This window comes from Hypanus sabinus, chromosome 5, assembly GCF_030144855.1.
Source record: "Hypanus sabinus isolate sHypSab1 chromosome 5, sHypSab1.hap1, whole genome shotgun sequence".
In the NCBI taxonomy this organism is placed as follows: Eukaryota; Metazoa; Chordata; class Chondrichthyes; order Myliobatiformes; family Dasyatidae; genus Hypanus; species Hypanus sabinus.
The window spans coordinates 183,123,363-183,140,144 of record NC_082710.1 but is presented as its reverse complement, the minus strand read 5'-3'; the positions used below and the strand labels follow the sequence as shown (position 1 = coordinate 183,140,144).

General features: G+C 48.4%; 1 protein-coding gene across 1 annotated transcript in view; it reads right to left on the bottom strand.

Moving 5' to 3' along the window:
• Positions 1–16,782, bottom strand: part of LOC132394859 (tenascin-X-like) — a 168,568-nt gene that overhangs the window by 122,822 nt on the left and 28,964 nt on the right. Inside the window, exons 8-10 of the mRNA XM_059971266.1 lie at positions 14,475–14,840; positions 8,830–9,249; positions 2,167–2,448 (exon numbers count right to left, since the gene is read on the bottom strand). Of these exons, the coding sequence (XP_059827249.1) occupies positions 2,167–2,448; positions 8,830–9,249; positions 14,475–14,840 (1,068 nt within the window). The remainder of the gene's footprint in view (positions 1–2,166; positions 2,449–8,829; positions 9,250–14,474; positions 14,841–16,782) is intronic.

The following is a 16,782-nucleotide window of genomic DNA, read 5'->3' as shown; positions in this document are numbered from 1 at the left end:
GGTCTGAGGGTGGGGTAGAGCGAGGGTGGGTGAGCTAGCAGGGTCTGAGGGTGGGGTAGAGCGAGAGTGGGGTAGAGCGAGGGTGGGTGTGTTAGCAGGGTCTGAGGGTGGGGAAGAGTGACAGTGGGTGTGTTAGCAGGGTCTGAGGGTGGTGTAGAGCGAGGGTGGGTGTGTTAGCAGGGTCTGAGGGTGGGGTAGAGCAAGGGCGGGTGTGTTAGCAGGGTCTGAGGGTGGGGTAGAACGAGGGTGGGTGTGTTAGCAGGGTCTGAGGGTGGGGTAGAGCGAGGGTGGGTGTGCTAGCAGGGTCTGAGGGTGGGGTAGAGCGAGGGTGGGTGTGTTAGCAGGGTCTGAGGGTGGGGTAGAGCGAGGGTGGGTGTGTTAGCAGGGTCTGAGGGTGGGGTAGAGCGAGGGTGGGTGTGCTAGCAGGGTCTGAGGGTGGGGTAGAGCGAGGGTGGGTGTGCTAGCAGGGTCTGAGGGTGGGGTAGAGCGAGGGTGGGTGTGTTAGCAGGGTCTGAGGGTGGGGTAGAGTGAGAGTGGGTGTGTTAGCAGGGTCTGAGGGTGGTGTAGAGCGAGGGTGGGTGTGTTAGCAGGGTCTGAGGGTGGGGTAGAGCAAGGGCGGGTGTGTTAGCAGGGTCTGAGGGTGGGGTAGAACGAGGGTGGGTGTGTTAGCAGGGTCTGAGGGTGGGGTAGAGCGAGGGTGGGTGTGTTAGCAGGGTCTGAGGGTGGGGTAGAGTGAGGGTGGGTGTGTTAGCAGGGTCTGAGGGTGGGGTAGAGTGAGGGTGGGTCTGTTAGCAGGGTCTGAGGGTGGGGTAGAGTGAGGGTGGGTGTGTTAGCAGGGTCTGAGGGTGGGGTAGAGCGAGGGTGGGTGTGTTAGCAGGGTCTGAGGGTGGGGTAGAGTGAGAGTGGGTGTGTTAGCAGGGTCTGAGGGTGGGGTAGAGCGAGGGTGGGTGTGTTAGCAGGGTCTGAGGGTGGGGTAGAGCGAGGGTGGGTGTGTTAGCAGGGTCTGAGGGTGGGGTAGAGTGAGAGTGGGTGTGTTAGCAGGGTCTGAGGGTGGGGTAGAGTGAGAGTGGGGTAGAGCGAGGGTGGGTGAGCTAGCAGGGTCTGAGGGTGGGGTAGAGTGAGAGTGGGGTAGAGCGAGGGTGGGTGAGCTAGTAGGGTCTGAGGGTGGGGTAGAGCGAGGGTGGGTGTGCTAGCAGGGTCTGAGGTGGGGTAGAGCGAGGGTGGGTGTGTTAGCAGGGTCTGAGGGTGGGGTAGAGTGAGGGTGGGTGTGCTAGCAGGGTCTGAGGGTGGGGTAGAGCGAGGGTGGGTGTGTTAGCAGGGTCTGAGGGTGGGGTAGAACGAGGGTGGGTGTGTTAGCAGGGTCTGAGGGTGGGGTAGAACGAGGGTGGGTGTGTTAGCAGGGTCTGAGGGTGGGGTAGAGTGAGCGTGGGTGTGCTAGCAGGGTCTGAGGGTGAGGTAGAGCGAGGGTGGGTGTGCTTGCAGGGTCTGAGGGTGGGGTAGAGCGAGGGTGGGTGTGCTAGCAGGGTCTGAGGGTGGGGTAGAGCGAGGGTGGGTGTGCTAGCAGGGTCTGAGGGTGAGGTAGAGCGAGGGTGGGTGAGCTAGCAGGGTCTGAGGGTGGGGTAGAGCGAGAGTGGGTGTGCTAGCAGGGTCTGAGGGTGGGGTAGAGCGAGGGTGGGTGTGCTAGCAGGGTCTGAGGGTGAGGTAGAGCGAGGGTGGGTGTGTTAGCAGGGTCTGAGGGTGAGGTAGAGCGAGGGTGGGTGTGTTAGCAGGGTCTGAGGGTGGGGTAGAGTGAGAGTGGGTGTGCTAGCAGGGTCTGAGGGTGGGGTAGAGCGAGGGTGGGTGTGTTAGCAGGGTCTGAGGGTGGGGTAGAGCGAGGGTGGGTGTGTTAGCAGGGTCTGAGGGTGGGGTAGAGCGAGGGTGGGTGAGCTAGCAGGGTCTGAGGGTGGGGTAGAGTGAGGGTGGGTGTGTTAGCAGGGTCTGAGGGTGGGGTAGAGTGAGGGTGGGTGTGTTAGCAGGGTCTGAGGGTGGGGTAGAGTGAGGGTGGGTGTGCTAGCAGGGTCTGAGGGTGGGGTAAATGTAAACATTCAAAGCTGGTCTTCGAGTATGGTGACGAAGAGAAACAGAATGCATGAAAATACCCCCCCAGCTCCATGCGCGGTCTGGTACCTGTGGTGACGAGGAGGTGGTAGGGTTCTGTCCGTCGCCCCTCGTGCACTCCGTATAGCTGGAGCGAGTACTCCGTACCGGCCTTCAGGCCCTTCAGCAGCACCGAGCGATAGTGACCCTGAACTTGGCGCTCCAGCCACTGTGCCGATCCTGCCGTCTCCCGGTACCGCACCACGAAGGAGTCGAATGTGCCGCCCACAACCTTCCAGGTCAGTCGGAGGCTCCGGTCCTTCACCTCCCGAGCCAACACGTCACTGAAGTTAACAATTTGGTCGGTCGAGGCTGAAGGCAAGGGAGAAGACAGTGATATGCAAGAGAACCCCCTCCCAGCACGTCCCGAACCAAAGGAAATCCATCTCCGCACCCAGGATCCCATCACCCACATGATCATGACACATGGAAGCGGGCCATTCGACCCATCGAGTGGGCTCCACCATTCCTTTTCAACCCCATTCTGCCACTCCTCGCAACCTTTGATGCCTTGACTAATCAAGAACCTATCAACCTCTGCTGTAAATACATAAGACCATAAGATATTGGAGCAGAATTAGACCATTTGGCCCATCAAGTTTATTCAGCATTTCATCATGGCTGATCCAATTTTACGCTCAGCCCCAATCTTCTGCCTTCTCTTCATATCCCTTCATGCCCTGAGCAGTCAAGAAACTATCAACCTTTGCCTGAAATATACACAACAACTTGGCCTCGACAGCTGCCTGCGGCAAAGAATTCTACAGATTCCCCGCTCTCTGGCTGAAGGAATTCCTCATCTCCATTCTAAAAGGACGTCCATCTATTCCACGGCTGTGTCCTCTGGTCTTAGACTCTCCCGCCGTAGGAAACATCCTCACCATATCACCACTCGATAGGATGAGGTCACCCCTCATTTTTCTGAATTCAGTGAATCCAGGCCCAGAACCATCAAATGCTCTTCATATCACAGGCCATTCAATCCTGGAATCATTTTCACGACAGTCCTTTGAACCCTCTCCAGTTTCAGCTCATCCCTTCTGAGATAAGGGGCCCAATACTCCAAGTGAGGCCTCACAAGAGCTTTATGAAACCTCAACATTACGTCCTTCCTTTTATATTCTAGTCTTCTTGAAATGAATGCAAACATTAGGAGGGTTGATGGCGCCTAACGGCGACTCCTTTGCTTGGATCTTCGGAAACAGCTCCATTTCTACCTTTAATAATTTTATGTTTCCCTTTCGCGGTTCTTTTGAAGACCCTGACCTGGAGTTACACCTGTTCGTTGTGGAAATGGGACCCGTTCTCGGGGTTCTACGACTGGCCATTATTTGACATGCCAAGGGTTTGGCCTGAGAATTTCAATTGCGTTCCGAAGCCTAACATCTCAGGGCTTTGGAGACGGGCGGATTGAGGGTTGTGTGTCATTGGGGAGGCTGGAAAATCTTTAGCTGAGGGCCCGAAGGCCCGAGGTCTTTGCGATCTTCGGACACAGAGCTCGAAAAATGCAATGAAATGGACTTTTAACATTGTAAACCTGCGGGTTGTTGTTATTTCTCCCGCTCGCTGTGAAAATGGGGGACACCTTGCTCTCCCTTGCCAGGGAGAGAGAGAAAACCTGTGGTTTGTCGGATCAAATGCGAGGCCTTTGGGGTAACTTTGGTCTCTATCTTTGCTAATGCTTAGCACATGCTTGGGCTCAGTGCTGGGACCGGATGCACATTTTTTTTTTGCTGGTGGGAATCCCACATAAGGATTCATTTCTTCTACCAAAGTGCATGACCTACAATTCCCGACAATATATTCCATCTGCCACTTCTTTGCCCATTCTTCTACTCTGTCTAAATCCTTCGGTAGCCTCTCTATTTCCTAAACACTACCTGCTACTCCACCCATTTTCATATTGTCTGCAAACTTTGCAACCAAGCCGTCAAATCCATCATCCAAATCATTGACATATGATGTAAAAAGAATCAGTCCCAACACAGACCCCAGTGGAACACCACTAGCCACTGGTAGCCAGCCAGAAAAGGCTCCCTTTATTCCCACTCCTTGCCTCCTGCCAAACAGCCATGCATCCTTGCTTTTGTGTTCCAGTTCTCTTGAAATAAATGGTAACATTGCCTTTGCCTTCCAACTCAACCTGGAAATTCCCACTCAGTATCTGTAGCCTCAAAGTCTGGTTCCCTGTCCCAGGCAAACGCCACCTACACAGAGCATTGTCACAGGGAACTAGCATCCATCGTCAAGGACCTCCACCACCCAGTCCATGCCTTCTTCTCGCTGTTGTCATCAAGAAGATACAGGAGCCTCAGGACTCGCACCTTCGAGTTTGGGAACAGTTATTACTCCTCGACCATCATGCTCCTGAATCAGTGGTGATAACTTCACCCAGCCCATCAGTGAACTGTTACCACAACCTGTAGACTCACTTTCAAAGACTCTCACCTCATGTCCCCCAAGTTGCTTATTTATTTATGACGATTATTTTCTTTTCATTTGTATTTTGCACAGTTTGTTGTCTTGCACATTGGTTGCTGTCCGTCCTATTGGAGGTGGTCTTTCATTGATTCTATTATAGTTATTGGATTTATTGAGTATGCCCACAAGAAACTGAACTCCGGGTTGTATACAGTGACATGTATATACCCCAGCCTTCCCACATAATAGTCATGGAACACAGAACCTTCTAGTCCATGCTGAATTAGGAATCTACCTAGTCTGATTAGTCTGACCGTAGGCTACGGTCAATCATGGAAAACCCTGAACATCCTCTGCACAGCACCATCCAGAGACAGAGAAGCAGCTTCAGCGGCAGGTTGCTGTCAATGCAATGCTCCTCAGACAGGATGAAGAGATCATTACTCCCCAATGCCATTCAGCTCTACAATTCAACCACCAGGGGCAAGACATGTTAAGTGCCGGGGTTAGGACTGAGCTTAAGTTACCACTCAATCCACTTTAGTAACTATTTAAGAACTTTTTAAAAGCTATTTATTAATGCTTTTTGGGAGGGTGATTTTAGATGCATATCATATTTATATTGAGTTAAATACTTATGTAATTAGTTTTGCTACAATAAGTGTATGGGACACTGGAAAAATGTTGAATTTCCCCTTGGGGATGAATAAAGTATCTATCTATCTATCTGATTGAGCTGCACCTGCACCATATCCTCCATACCCCTCCCATCATGTCCTTATTCAAACTTCTCATAAATGTTGAAATTAAACCCACATCTACCACTTGCACTAGTAGCTCATTCCACACTCTCACCAGCCTCTCTGAAAAGGCTCCCCTTAAACATTTCACCTTTCACCCTTAACCCATGACCTCTAGTTGTAGTCCCAGCCAACCTCAGTGGAAAAGGCCTGCTTGTACTTCCCCTATCTATATATCTCATAATTTTGTATACCTCTATCGAATCTCCTCTCATTCTCCTACGCTGCAGGCAATAAAGTCCTAATCTTTTCAACCTCTCCCTATAACTCAGGTCTATTACTGTGTGAAAACCTGCCCCTCACATCCCCTTTGTCACTCCCTCTTATTCCAAATGCATGCCTCTGGTATTAGACATTTCAACCCTGGGAAAAATACTGTTTGTCTACTCTATCTATGCCTCTCATAATCAAATAAATCTTCATTGGATCTCACCTCAGCCTCCAGAGAAAATTACCTCATTATAGCACATGACGTCGAATCCGTACAGTATCCTGGTAAAACTCTACCGCACCCTTTCTGAAATCTCAACATCCATCTTATAATGTGGCGACCAGAACTGAGTACAATACTCCAGATGTGGCCTAACTAGTGTTTTAAAGCTGCAGCATATCCTCCTGACCTCTGAACTCAATTTCTCAACTAATAAAGGCAAGCATTAACCTGTGCAGCTACTTTCAGGGAGCTATGAACTTGCACTGCAAGATGCCTCTGCTCAGAAAGGTCCTGCCCTTAACAATGTACAGTACTGTCTCCTTGCATTTGCCCTATCGAGTTGCAACACCTCACATTTATCTGGGTTAAACTCCGTCTGTCATTCCTCTGCCCATATCTGCAACTGATCGATATCATGCTGCATTCTTTGCCCGTCTTCTACACAGCCCACAACTCCACCAATCTTGGTATCATCCACAAACTTACTAACCCACCCATCTACATTTTCATCCAGATCATTTATATACATACAAACAGCAGAGGTCCCAGCACAGATCGATGCGGAACTCCACTAATCACCGATCTCCAGCTGGAATAAGTCCCTTCAACCACCACCCTCTGTCTTCTATGTGCAAGCCAGTTCCGAATCCAAACAGTCAATTTGCCGTGGACCCCATGCATCATAATCTTCTAGATCAGGGGTCGGCAACGTTTACCACTAAAAGAGCCAATATGGACCCATTTCCCACAGAAAAGAAAACACTGGGAGCCACAAAACGAAATAACACTGCATACAACGGTTTTTTTTTGCCTTTATGCTATGTATAAACAAACTATAATGTGTTGCATTTTTGAAATTGATGAACTCCTGCAGAGAAAACGAAATTACATTTCTGCATGCAACAAAAACATTTTGAACTCCGAAAAAAAGACGTTGGGTTGAAGGTTACTACATAGGTAGCCTACCTTGGATCGAAGAATTAAAAGAAAGCGCGCACTGGCGGGTGTCAGGCATTGGCAGTTGTGATGTATATTAATAGCGATAAAAAACACGTTGTAGCGATGTAGCGCTACACGCAGCGCTAAAATAAAGACTGCAGTCAAAGGTAACTTTATTCGAACAGCCTTGCTTTAAAGCCTCCCTCAACCCGTCCCCATGGGCGCGGATGCTCCAAAAGACACGTACTCACAAACCCCCGTAGGCTATCTCCCTTAGTCGGAACGGTGGCTAATTGTTCGGATGTGCCAGGAAACGGTGTCTCCGCAAAGTACAAGATCACCATAATCTTCAAATTTCGAATTACATTTCAAAAGCTAACAAACCACGGGGAGCCGCATCACAGAGATCAAAGAGCCGCATGTGGCTCTGGAGCCACAGGTTGCCGACCTCTGTTCTAGATTAACCTTCCACGAAGGAATTTGTCAAATGCTTACTGAAACCCATGTAAACAACATCAACTGCCCTACCCTCATCAATCCCTCTCATCACCTTGTCAAACACCTCAATCTCGTTGGTAAGACACGACTTGTCTCACACCAAACCATGCTGGCTCATCCTAATTAAGCCATGGGTTTCCAAACGCTCATAAATCCTACCCCTAAGAATCCTCTCCAGTGACTTCCCTCGCACTGACGCGAGACTCACTGGCCTATACCTGTGGCTCATCAAGGAGACTGAGGAAGTGACAGACAGGAGCTTTGGGGAGGTAGTCACCCTAAGATGCAGGAGACAGGTCCCTGGGTGACTGGTCAGCAGGTGCGGTGTACCCTGTGGCTGTTGCCCTCCGCTGTAAGCGTACCGCTTTGGGTACAGTTGGGGGGATGACCTACCAGGGAAGCCTCAGCACATCAGCACCTTTGGCTTCAGCAGCAAATGGTTCACATTTATTTCGATGACGGTTATGGGGGCTGGCTGTCTGAGTGGCCACCCCCAGGTGCTGGTGATGAGAAAACGGGTGCTGCGCGTCTCAAGCAGGATATTGATGAGATGCCACATGGGATTTAACCCCAGTTACTGGGAGTTGAAAGCCCTTTGGAAAGCAAAGAGACACATCACATTATCTTTTCCCCAGGGAGGGGTCAAAAATTTTAGATCAAAGGCGAGGGATTTAAAAGGAACATCAGAGGCAGGTTTTTCAAACTCCTTGCTACCATCAAGGAGGAGGTACAGGAGCCTGAAGAGACACGCTCAGTGTTTCAGGAAGAGCTTCTTCCCCTCTGCCATCAGATTTCCAAATGGACAATGAGTCTATGAACACTACCTCACTATTTTTTTGCTTTCTTTATGCACTACTTATTTAATATAATTTTTAAAAATATATTTCTTATTATAATTTACACTTCTTAAGTTATTCTGCATTGCAATGTATTGCTGCCACAAACAACAAACTTCACGACATACGCCAGTGATATTAAACCTGATTCTGATTCTGACTGAAGGATTTGTATCGAGCTGGCAGGAATAGTGGCTGAGCTGGACTCGTCTGCGATATTTAAAAGATATCTGGATAAGTACGTGGACAGGAGAGGTGTGGAGGACAATGAGCCAAATGTGGGCAGAAGTGATTCGCTCGCTGGGTGTGGACAAGTATGCCAAGCCAGCATCTTGAACCCTAATCCAACTCCATCCCCTGTACCCCGTGGGACCCCTCCCCGATTCAGCCTGCCTGTTAACTGCTCTCTGCATGGTGGCAGGGGATGACAGCGGGAGGTGTACCAGGATTTTGCCCATCCTCCTTCAGCGAGGTGACAGCCACGTCTCCGATCGAACTGGATGGTGAATATCCCTCGAGAGGCTGAATTAGGGGAGGGAAGACAAATTATTCAAAACTCCACGACTTTGCAAAAAGTCCTCAAGCGATTGGCCTGAAAGTAAAAGATTCGTGTGACAGGACAATCCTCGAAAACCTGTGAAGAATGTAGAGAGGAGGGCACCGTTGGCGGTCCGTCCACGCTCAGTGCCCACTGATTAGCTTCCTGTGGAAGGTTTGGAGAAGTGGGAGGGAATTAACTTGGTGAGTCCGACTTGTGTTGGTTTACCTGTAGGTGGAATTGAGAGTGTGTCATCAGTTGCAGTCTGCAGCATCGCATTATAGTCAACACCAGGGCTGGATGTTGCTCGAGGCCCATGAGCGTCAAACAAGCCGGATGTGCTGAAGCTCTGCGAGGTGACGAGCGAATCCTTAAAGGGCGCTGGGGTCCACCAGGGGGTCTGGTTTTCAGAGGGGGTGCTGGGGCGCAACGTATTTTCCGGTGTTCCGGCTGTGGAGGGAGTGGTCACCTCCCCTTCCAGCTCCTCCTGGCCCACCTCCTCCTGGCCCATCTCCTCCTCATCCACGTCCTCGTCCTCCTCCTCCTCCTCCTGCTCCTCAATGCCCTCCTCCTGAACACCTGCTGGCATTGTCTGAAGGTCATCCGACTCCTTGTTGGGGGTCACTGGCCCAGTGTCCAAGCCCCACACTGAGGGAGGATACAAAGTGAAGATGAAGGAAAGACCTTCTGTTAACATTCACCTACTAAATAACAAAGAGTAGTTCATGAGAAGGCAGCTAAACCCGCCAGAGACCGCCCTGTGGAACCAGAGAACCGTTTTCAGTTCATAATCCTGCTCGAGCTCTCATCTTCTTCTGCCAATCTCATAAATTTAAAAAATTCTCATCAATAGAAAATTGGCAGGTCACTTTTTTGAACCAGCTTCTAAAACTGTGGAATTTAGAAACTAAGTTGCCGCTTTAAAACATCAGATCAAAACATATTTATCTAACCCTCCTTTTAGCCTTTTATTTTCTTGTTAGTACTTTATCCCTTTGTAAAAATGCTTCGAAGTAGATCATGTATGAAAAGCATGTGATAAATTGATCATTATTATTATTTTCTCACGGGATTTGATAGCAGCCAGAGAGAGTGGAGGATCAATGCATGTGAACAGATGGAGTTATTTTCCATAAAACTTGGCAATACTGATCTGAAACAGACACCCTGTTGGTTGGGCAAGCCAGGGCAGTACGTTACGGAGAGCAAGCTGTTGCCCACGCAGAAGGCTCCCCCTCTCCTCACAGCTGATGAGTCCAAAGGAATGGCAGAGACCGATACAGCTTGGATCAGTTGGCAGTCAGTGTCGAACTAAACGTAGGATTGCCCTTGGGATTCCAGCTCTGAATTCTCCCCACGAGTGGGTATGGACACAAGGCAGGGGAGGCTTGAGATGACAGATTTTCTTCTCCTAGATGAGCTGCCGACCAATGCTGACGAGCCCCATCTGCACAAAATGACTCGTTTTAAGGAGTCAGTAACCTGGTTTTGTCCCTTCTCCTGTCAGTAGAAACAGTTCTACCAGGCTTAGTAGCTAAGCCCCATGTGAAGGGCAAGAGATGGACGTGCTTGTCAGAGACAGACACCATTGGGAGCATTTAATAGGTAGCTATGACAACCTCAAGGAAACACACCAGTAATAACTCTGAAGATATTAATTAGTGTTTTATCTCAGTGCCATCAGGAAGGGGGTGCAGGAATGTCAGGACCAGACTGGCCAGCAGCTTCTTCCCTCAGGCTGTGAGGCCCATGGCAGGGTAGCACATCGAGGTCTTGTCACGAGTGCAGCGAGCTCTTCACCCTCTACCTATACTTTGCACTAGCTGCATTTTGAATTATATTTTATTAACTGATTTAAGGTAATATTTTGTTTAATGTGCTGTGTGTAATACATATTTTGTGGGTGCAAAGTGGTCTGGAGAAGCGAACTTTCAGTTGGTTGTACTGGCAAAAACTTCAACTAGTCCATTCATAACATCTGAGTGTTATTTACCAACATATTAGGCAGAGGAGCAGAATTAGGCCATTCAGCCCATCCAGTCTGCTCCGCCTGACGAGTGTGAACTATTCTCAGCACAATCGGTAACTAGTTGTCATAGTCGGGGGAGCTAGTGGGTCAAGCTCCCAATGGCGTGCATCTCAAAGAGCCTCTGACAACCAAGGCCAGCCCCCGGCCTTCACGTGTGGCTTAGCTACTGAGCCCGGCAGAACGGTTTCTACTGACAGAAGGGGCAAAGGCAGGTTATTGCTGCCTTTAAACCAGTCGCTTTGGACTGATGGGGCTTGTCAGCTCATCTAGGAGAAGGAAAACTTAAGAGGAATAGGTAGAGTGGACAGCCAGCGCCTCTTCCCCAGGGCACCACTGCTCAGTACAAGAGGACATGGCTTTAAGGTAAGGGGAGGGAAGTTCAAGGGGGATATTAGAGGAAGGTTTTTCACTCAGAGAGTGGTTGTTGCGTGGAATGCACTGCCTGAGTCAGTGGTGGAGGCAGATACACTACTGAAATTTAAGAGACTACTAGACAGGTATATGGAGGAATTTAAGGTGGGGGTTTATATGGGAGGCAGGGTTTGAGGGCCGGCACAACATTGTGGGCCGAAGGGCCTGTTCTATGTTCTAAAACTCTGATCTCTAACCTCCGCGCTGCCTTGCAGCTATACCCACTTCTGGAGTAAACCCCGAGGAAAATATCCAGAGCTGGAGTCCCTAGGGCAGTCCTACATTGAGTTCAACGCTGACTGGCAACTCCTGCGAGGCCGCTGGTGCCAGACTGCATTGGTCATTGCTGTTAATTCATCAGCTGTCTGGGGGGCGGGTAGCCTGCAACAAGGGCAATAACTTGCTCTCCGTATCGTACCGTTCTGACTTGCATATCACACAGCTCGGACACAATATCCATGGTCAAACCCGGCCAGCAGAGGGCCTCAAGAATATATCACAACATGTGTGTTATCTACCAGTGCAATCACCTGGGTATCATTAGCTTCAACATGTTTAACGGGTACATTCTTCATTCAAAATACAAGAAACTCTGCAGATGATGGAAATCCAGAGTAACACACACACAAAATGCTGGAGGAACTCAGCAGGTCAGGCAGCAACTATGGAGAGGAATAAACAGTCAGAACGGAGAAGAAGCTGGAATAAGAAGTTTGAAACTAAAAGGTGATGGGGAGGAGAGAAGAGATGAAGTAAGAAGCTGGGAAGTGATTGGTGGAAAAGGAAAAGGGCTGAAGAAGGAGCAATCTTATAGGAGGGAAGTGTGGGAAAGGGAAGGAGGAGGTGAACTATGGGAAGGTGATAGGAAGGTTAGGAGATAAGAAGAGGTGAAAGGGGAGCCAGAGTGGGGAATTGAAAAAAAGCGAAGAGGGAGGGTGGAAAATTAGTGAAATCCTTTGTAATTAGTGTGTTTACAATAAACCTGTGCATTTTTAACCAATGCATCATTAATCTGAACACCCATTTATAACCAATGTATTATCAATTGATTAGCACATTGTTAACCCAGGCATCAACGAACACATCTAAACACATTAAACTAAACTGCAATAACCTGGACCTTACTAACAATCTAGGCATTGTCAGCCAGTGAATTATTAACTCCAGCACTTATCAAAAAATAATATAATGAATCTGGATTGAGAACATAATCACCAGGGTTTAACGAGAACAAAGCTGTGTATGATTGTCTCTTACAAGCCATGAGATTGTTATGTTCATCACTTTCTCACGCATTCTAAGAGCATGATGAGTGATAATCCATTGTATGTTAAGTATGTGACTTTTAAATCTGTCTGCAGACCACATTGTGTGAATGTTTAATTATGGTAATATAGACCTCACTATTCTGCTCTCTTTTTGCACTGCGTTTTAAATTTTTTTTACTGTATTTTGGAGGCAGAAGAAAGGAAATTATATGCCAGTTAGCTTGACTTCAGTGGTTGGAAAGATGTTTGGAATCAGTTATTAAAGGCAAAAATTTGGACACATCGGCCAAAGTCAGCATGGTTTCCTTAAGGGGAATCTTGCCTGATAAGTCTGTTCTAAGAGGCTAAGATAAGAACTCATGGTATTACAGAAAATATTCTAACATGGATAGAAGATTGGCTGACTGTCAGGAGGCAAAGAGTAGGAACAAGGAGGGCCTTTCCCCCTTGGCTGCTGACTACTAGTTGTACTCCACAGGACCATTTCTTTTATATGTCAATGATCTGGATGACAGAATTGATGACTTTGTGGCAAAGTTTGCAGACAATACAAAGATAGGTCCAGGGGCAGGTAGTGTTAAGAAAGCAGGGTGCCTGCAGAAGGACTTAAATAGACTGGGGGAAATGGGCAAAGATGAGGCAGATAGAATGCAGTTTAGGGACGTACATGTTCATACACTTTGGTAGAAACAGATGCAAAGGGACTTGGGAATCCTTGTGCAGGATCCCTATAGACTAACTTCCAGGATGAACCAGCGGAAAGGAAGCCAAATGCAATGTTAGCATTCAATTTGAGAGGACTGGGATATAAGAGCAAGGATGTGATGCTGAGGCTCTATAAGGCACCGGTCAGACTGCCAGACTGCACTTTTGAATATTGTGAGCAGTTTTGGGCCCCTTATCTAACAAAAGATGAGCTGGCATTGGAGAGGGTCCAGAGGAGGTTTAAGAGAATGATCCCAGGAATGGAAGAGTTAACATACGAGGAGTGTTTGATGACTCTGGGCCTGTATCCACAGGAGTTTCGAAGAACGTGGAGGGATCTTGTTGAATGAAAGGCCTAGACAGAGTGGATATGGAGAGATTGCTTCCATAGTGGGGGAGGCGGGTGGTCTAGGACTAGAGGGTATAGCCTGCGAATAGAGGGTGTTGATTTAGAACAGAGATGAGGAGGGATTTCTTTAGGCAGGGTGTGGTGAGTCTGTAGAATTCATTGCCACGGACAGCGGTAGAGGGCAAGTCATTGAGTATATCTTAAACAGAGCTTAAAAGATTCTTAGTCAGGGCATCATAGGTTATGGGGAGAATGGGGGTTGAGAGGGATAATAAATCAGCCATGATGGTGTGGCAGAGCAGCCTCAATGGGGTTCTGCTCCTGCATCTTATGATCTAAAGTGTCTTCACAACACTGTGGGCAAAGGACCTGTATTGTTCCATGTACTATGTCTGCAATCCTTCCATTCTAGTCTCTCAATCTTCTGTAATTCCCATCACCACTTCTTGTATCCAGGCCCAGGGCTAGGGAATTTCCTCACAGAACCTTTTCAAAAACCTCCACCATCTTCATTTAACCAAGTGTTTGACCACCTGTGTGAACATTTCCCCGGGAGGTCTGGAGTCTGTAACGTTATTTTGAGTGTTTTCTAGATTAATACACTATAAAAGTGCTGGAGGAACTCAGCAATTCAGGCAGCATCTGTGCAGAGGAACAAACAGTCAATATTTGGAGTTGAGGCCTTTCATCTGGACTGATGAAGGTCTAGGCCTGGAACGTGAACAGTCCCGATGAAGTTTCTTGGTCTGAAACATTGACTGATCTGAAGAAGGGTCTCAGCCCAGAACATTGACTGTTAACTCCCCTCCATAGATGCTGCCTGACCTGCTGAGTTCCTCCTGCATTTTGTATGTGTTGAGTCTGGATTTCCAGCATCTGCAGAATCTCCTGTGTTATCAAGGAGTGCGTCACTGTTTTGAGTCAAGAAGTATCTGTTGGAAGAAAAAAGGAGACAGATAGAGGAACTTTTTCCAATCCAGGACAACTTCTGCCAAAGGTTCCCTTTACAAAAAAGAAACAAAACGTTTTTAAGTCACTTGGTCCTTGGTGGTCAGCAAAGGCTTTTACCTGGGGAAGAAGAGAAATCAGTTAGAGAGAGGGAGAGAGGTACCTGAGAATCTGGTAACATTAACAGGTTGTAATGGATGGTCCAAGGAGCTGCCATAAAGGAACAGATCATAGCTTTTTCCCACGATTAGCCCAGTTATGTTGGCTGTCTGCTGACTTCCCCTGAGCACCAGCTTGGCCTGAACCACCTGAGTGAGCGAGTCCCGGTAGGCCAAAACCAGCTGGTCGAACGGGCCGCCTGCCACCTCCCACGAGAGCTGAGCGCAGCTGGAAGTGGCATTCCACACCACAGGGCCCGTCTGCTCTGGGGAGACTTGGTGAATCAGATGCCTGGGGCTATGGACCAGAGGAGGACGCCGGGTCTTAGAGGAGATTTGGGATGAAGTTTCGAATTCTATATTTCGTTCTTCTGTTAAAAAGAAAACAGAGCATGAATGCAGGGAAAAAAAGGAAATAAAGTCAACATCTGTTTGGAACTATTTTATCAAATATTGCATGTGATTACTGGTGACTCTTCAAGATGATAGTGAAACCAATGACTGGTGGAAAGATGACATCAAATAATCCCTAAAACTGCCCATGATAATCCTGTTATCTACGGACTTCCATTACAGCAACTAACTATATTCATGGTGGGGTGCATGGGGTGTCCAGGGAGGGGCAGCTCCTCTGGACAAGGGGCTTGTCGTATCTATTTTGGGGCAGCTTACTCACCTTCGGTTCCCACTAGCCACTCAGCTCTCACCCGTGGTACCAAGCAGCTGGTCACATGTGACAGTGGCCACATCCCGGTACGCCAACAGGTAGGCAAAACAGGTGAGGGTAGCTAACAGCCTCGCACCCCAGTGAGATAGGGACTTGCCTGCCCTAGCGTGTGAAGGCAGCTCTAGCGGATGAGATCTAAAGTGAGATCCAACAGCCAGGAAGGCACTTCGGCCATGCTTTGTGGAAAGCGAAGTGGCAAGACACAGAAGTCATGGGCATCCAGTGCAACCAAGTATGTCCCACCGGTGGTGACTACTCGTACCAATGAACCTGGAACCCCGAGGTCGAGAGAGCGGAAATGCCCCAGTGCACTTGGAAGAATCCCAGGGCCCAGATGGACAACTGGGGTATTCACATTCTCCCTGGATTCCATACACCACTAATGGTGGCTTCACTTTGATTTCTTATTGGACGCAGCATTAAATAGTTCGTTTCAGGGATCAATGGCCGCTGTTGGTGTGGAATTTCCACCATGTAAATGTTAACAATTCAGGAAGAGACCATTCAGCCCACTGGAGCCATGTTATCTCCTTTGGAATAATCGGTTCCTCTCTTTCCTCACAGCTCTTTATTTACCAGAATGTGTCAAATACTCCATTTAAAAGCTCCTGCTGAACTTACACAGTTTGTTCCTGTTTTCGTTGCCCTGCCATGTAGGATATTGCCCATGGCAAATCACTGAGTTGATACAGTTGATACCCTTTGCACGAACAATGCAAATTCAATATACGTCACAAGACGCAAGACCTTAGGATACAGGCACATAATTAGGCCATTTGGCCCATCGAGTCTCCTCTGCCATTTCATCATGGCCTATCCAATTTTACTCTCAGCCCCAATCTCCTGCCTTCTCCCCATGCCCTGACCAATCAAGAATCTGCCTTAAAATATACATAAAGACTTGGCCTCCACAGCTGTGTGTGGCAGAGAATTCCACAGATTCACCACCCTCTGGCTTATCTTTGTTCTAAAAGGAAGCTCCTCTATTGTGAGTCTCTGCCCTCTCGTCTTAGACTCTCCCACCGTAGGAAACATCCTCTCCACACCCACTCTGTTAAGGCCTTTCACTATTCAACAGGTTTCAATGAGGTCACCCTTCATTCTTCTGAATTCCAGTGAATACGGGCCCAGAGCCATCAGAGGTTCTTCATACGACAAGGCATAGGAGCAGAATTAGGCCATTTGACCCATCGAGTCTGCTCTGTCATTCCATCATGGCTGATTTATTATCCCTCTCGACCCCATTCTCCTGGATAGGTGTTGGGGGAGAAATTTAAAACCCATAGGGCTCTACAGTATAGAAGTAGGCCATTTGGCCCTTGCTGTCCAATCCTGATCTGTTATTCTACACCTGGACCCCTCCCATCCATGTACCTAACCTAACTTCTCTTAAATGTTGCAATAGAATCCATATCCACAATCTTCGCTGCCAGCTCATTCCACACTCTCACCACCCTCTGAGGGAAGAAGATTCCCCTCAAGCTCTCCTTAAATATTTCACCCTTAACCTACAACCACCTGTTCTAGTCTCACCCAATCTCAGTGGAAGAAGCCGCCTATGGCAATGATCTACAAAGATTCACCAC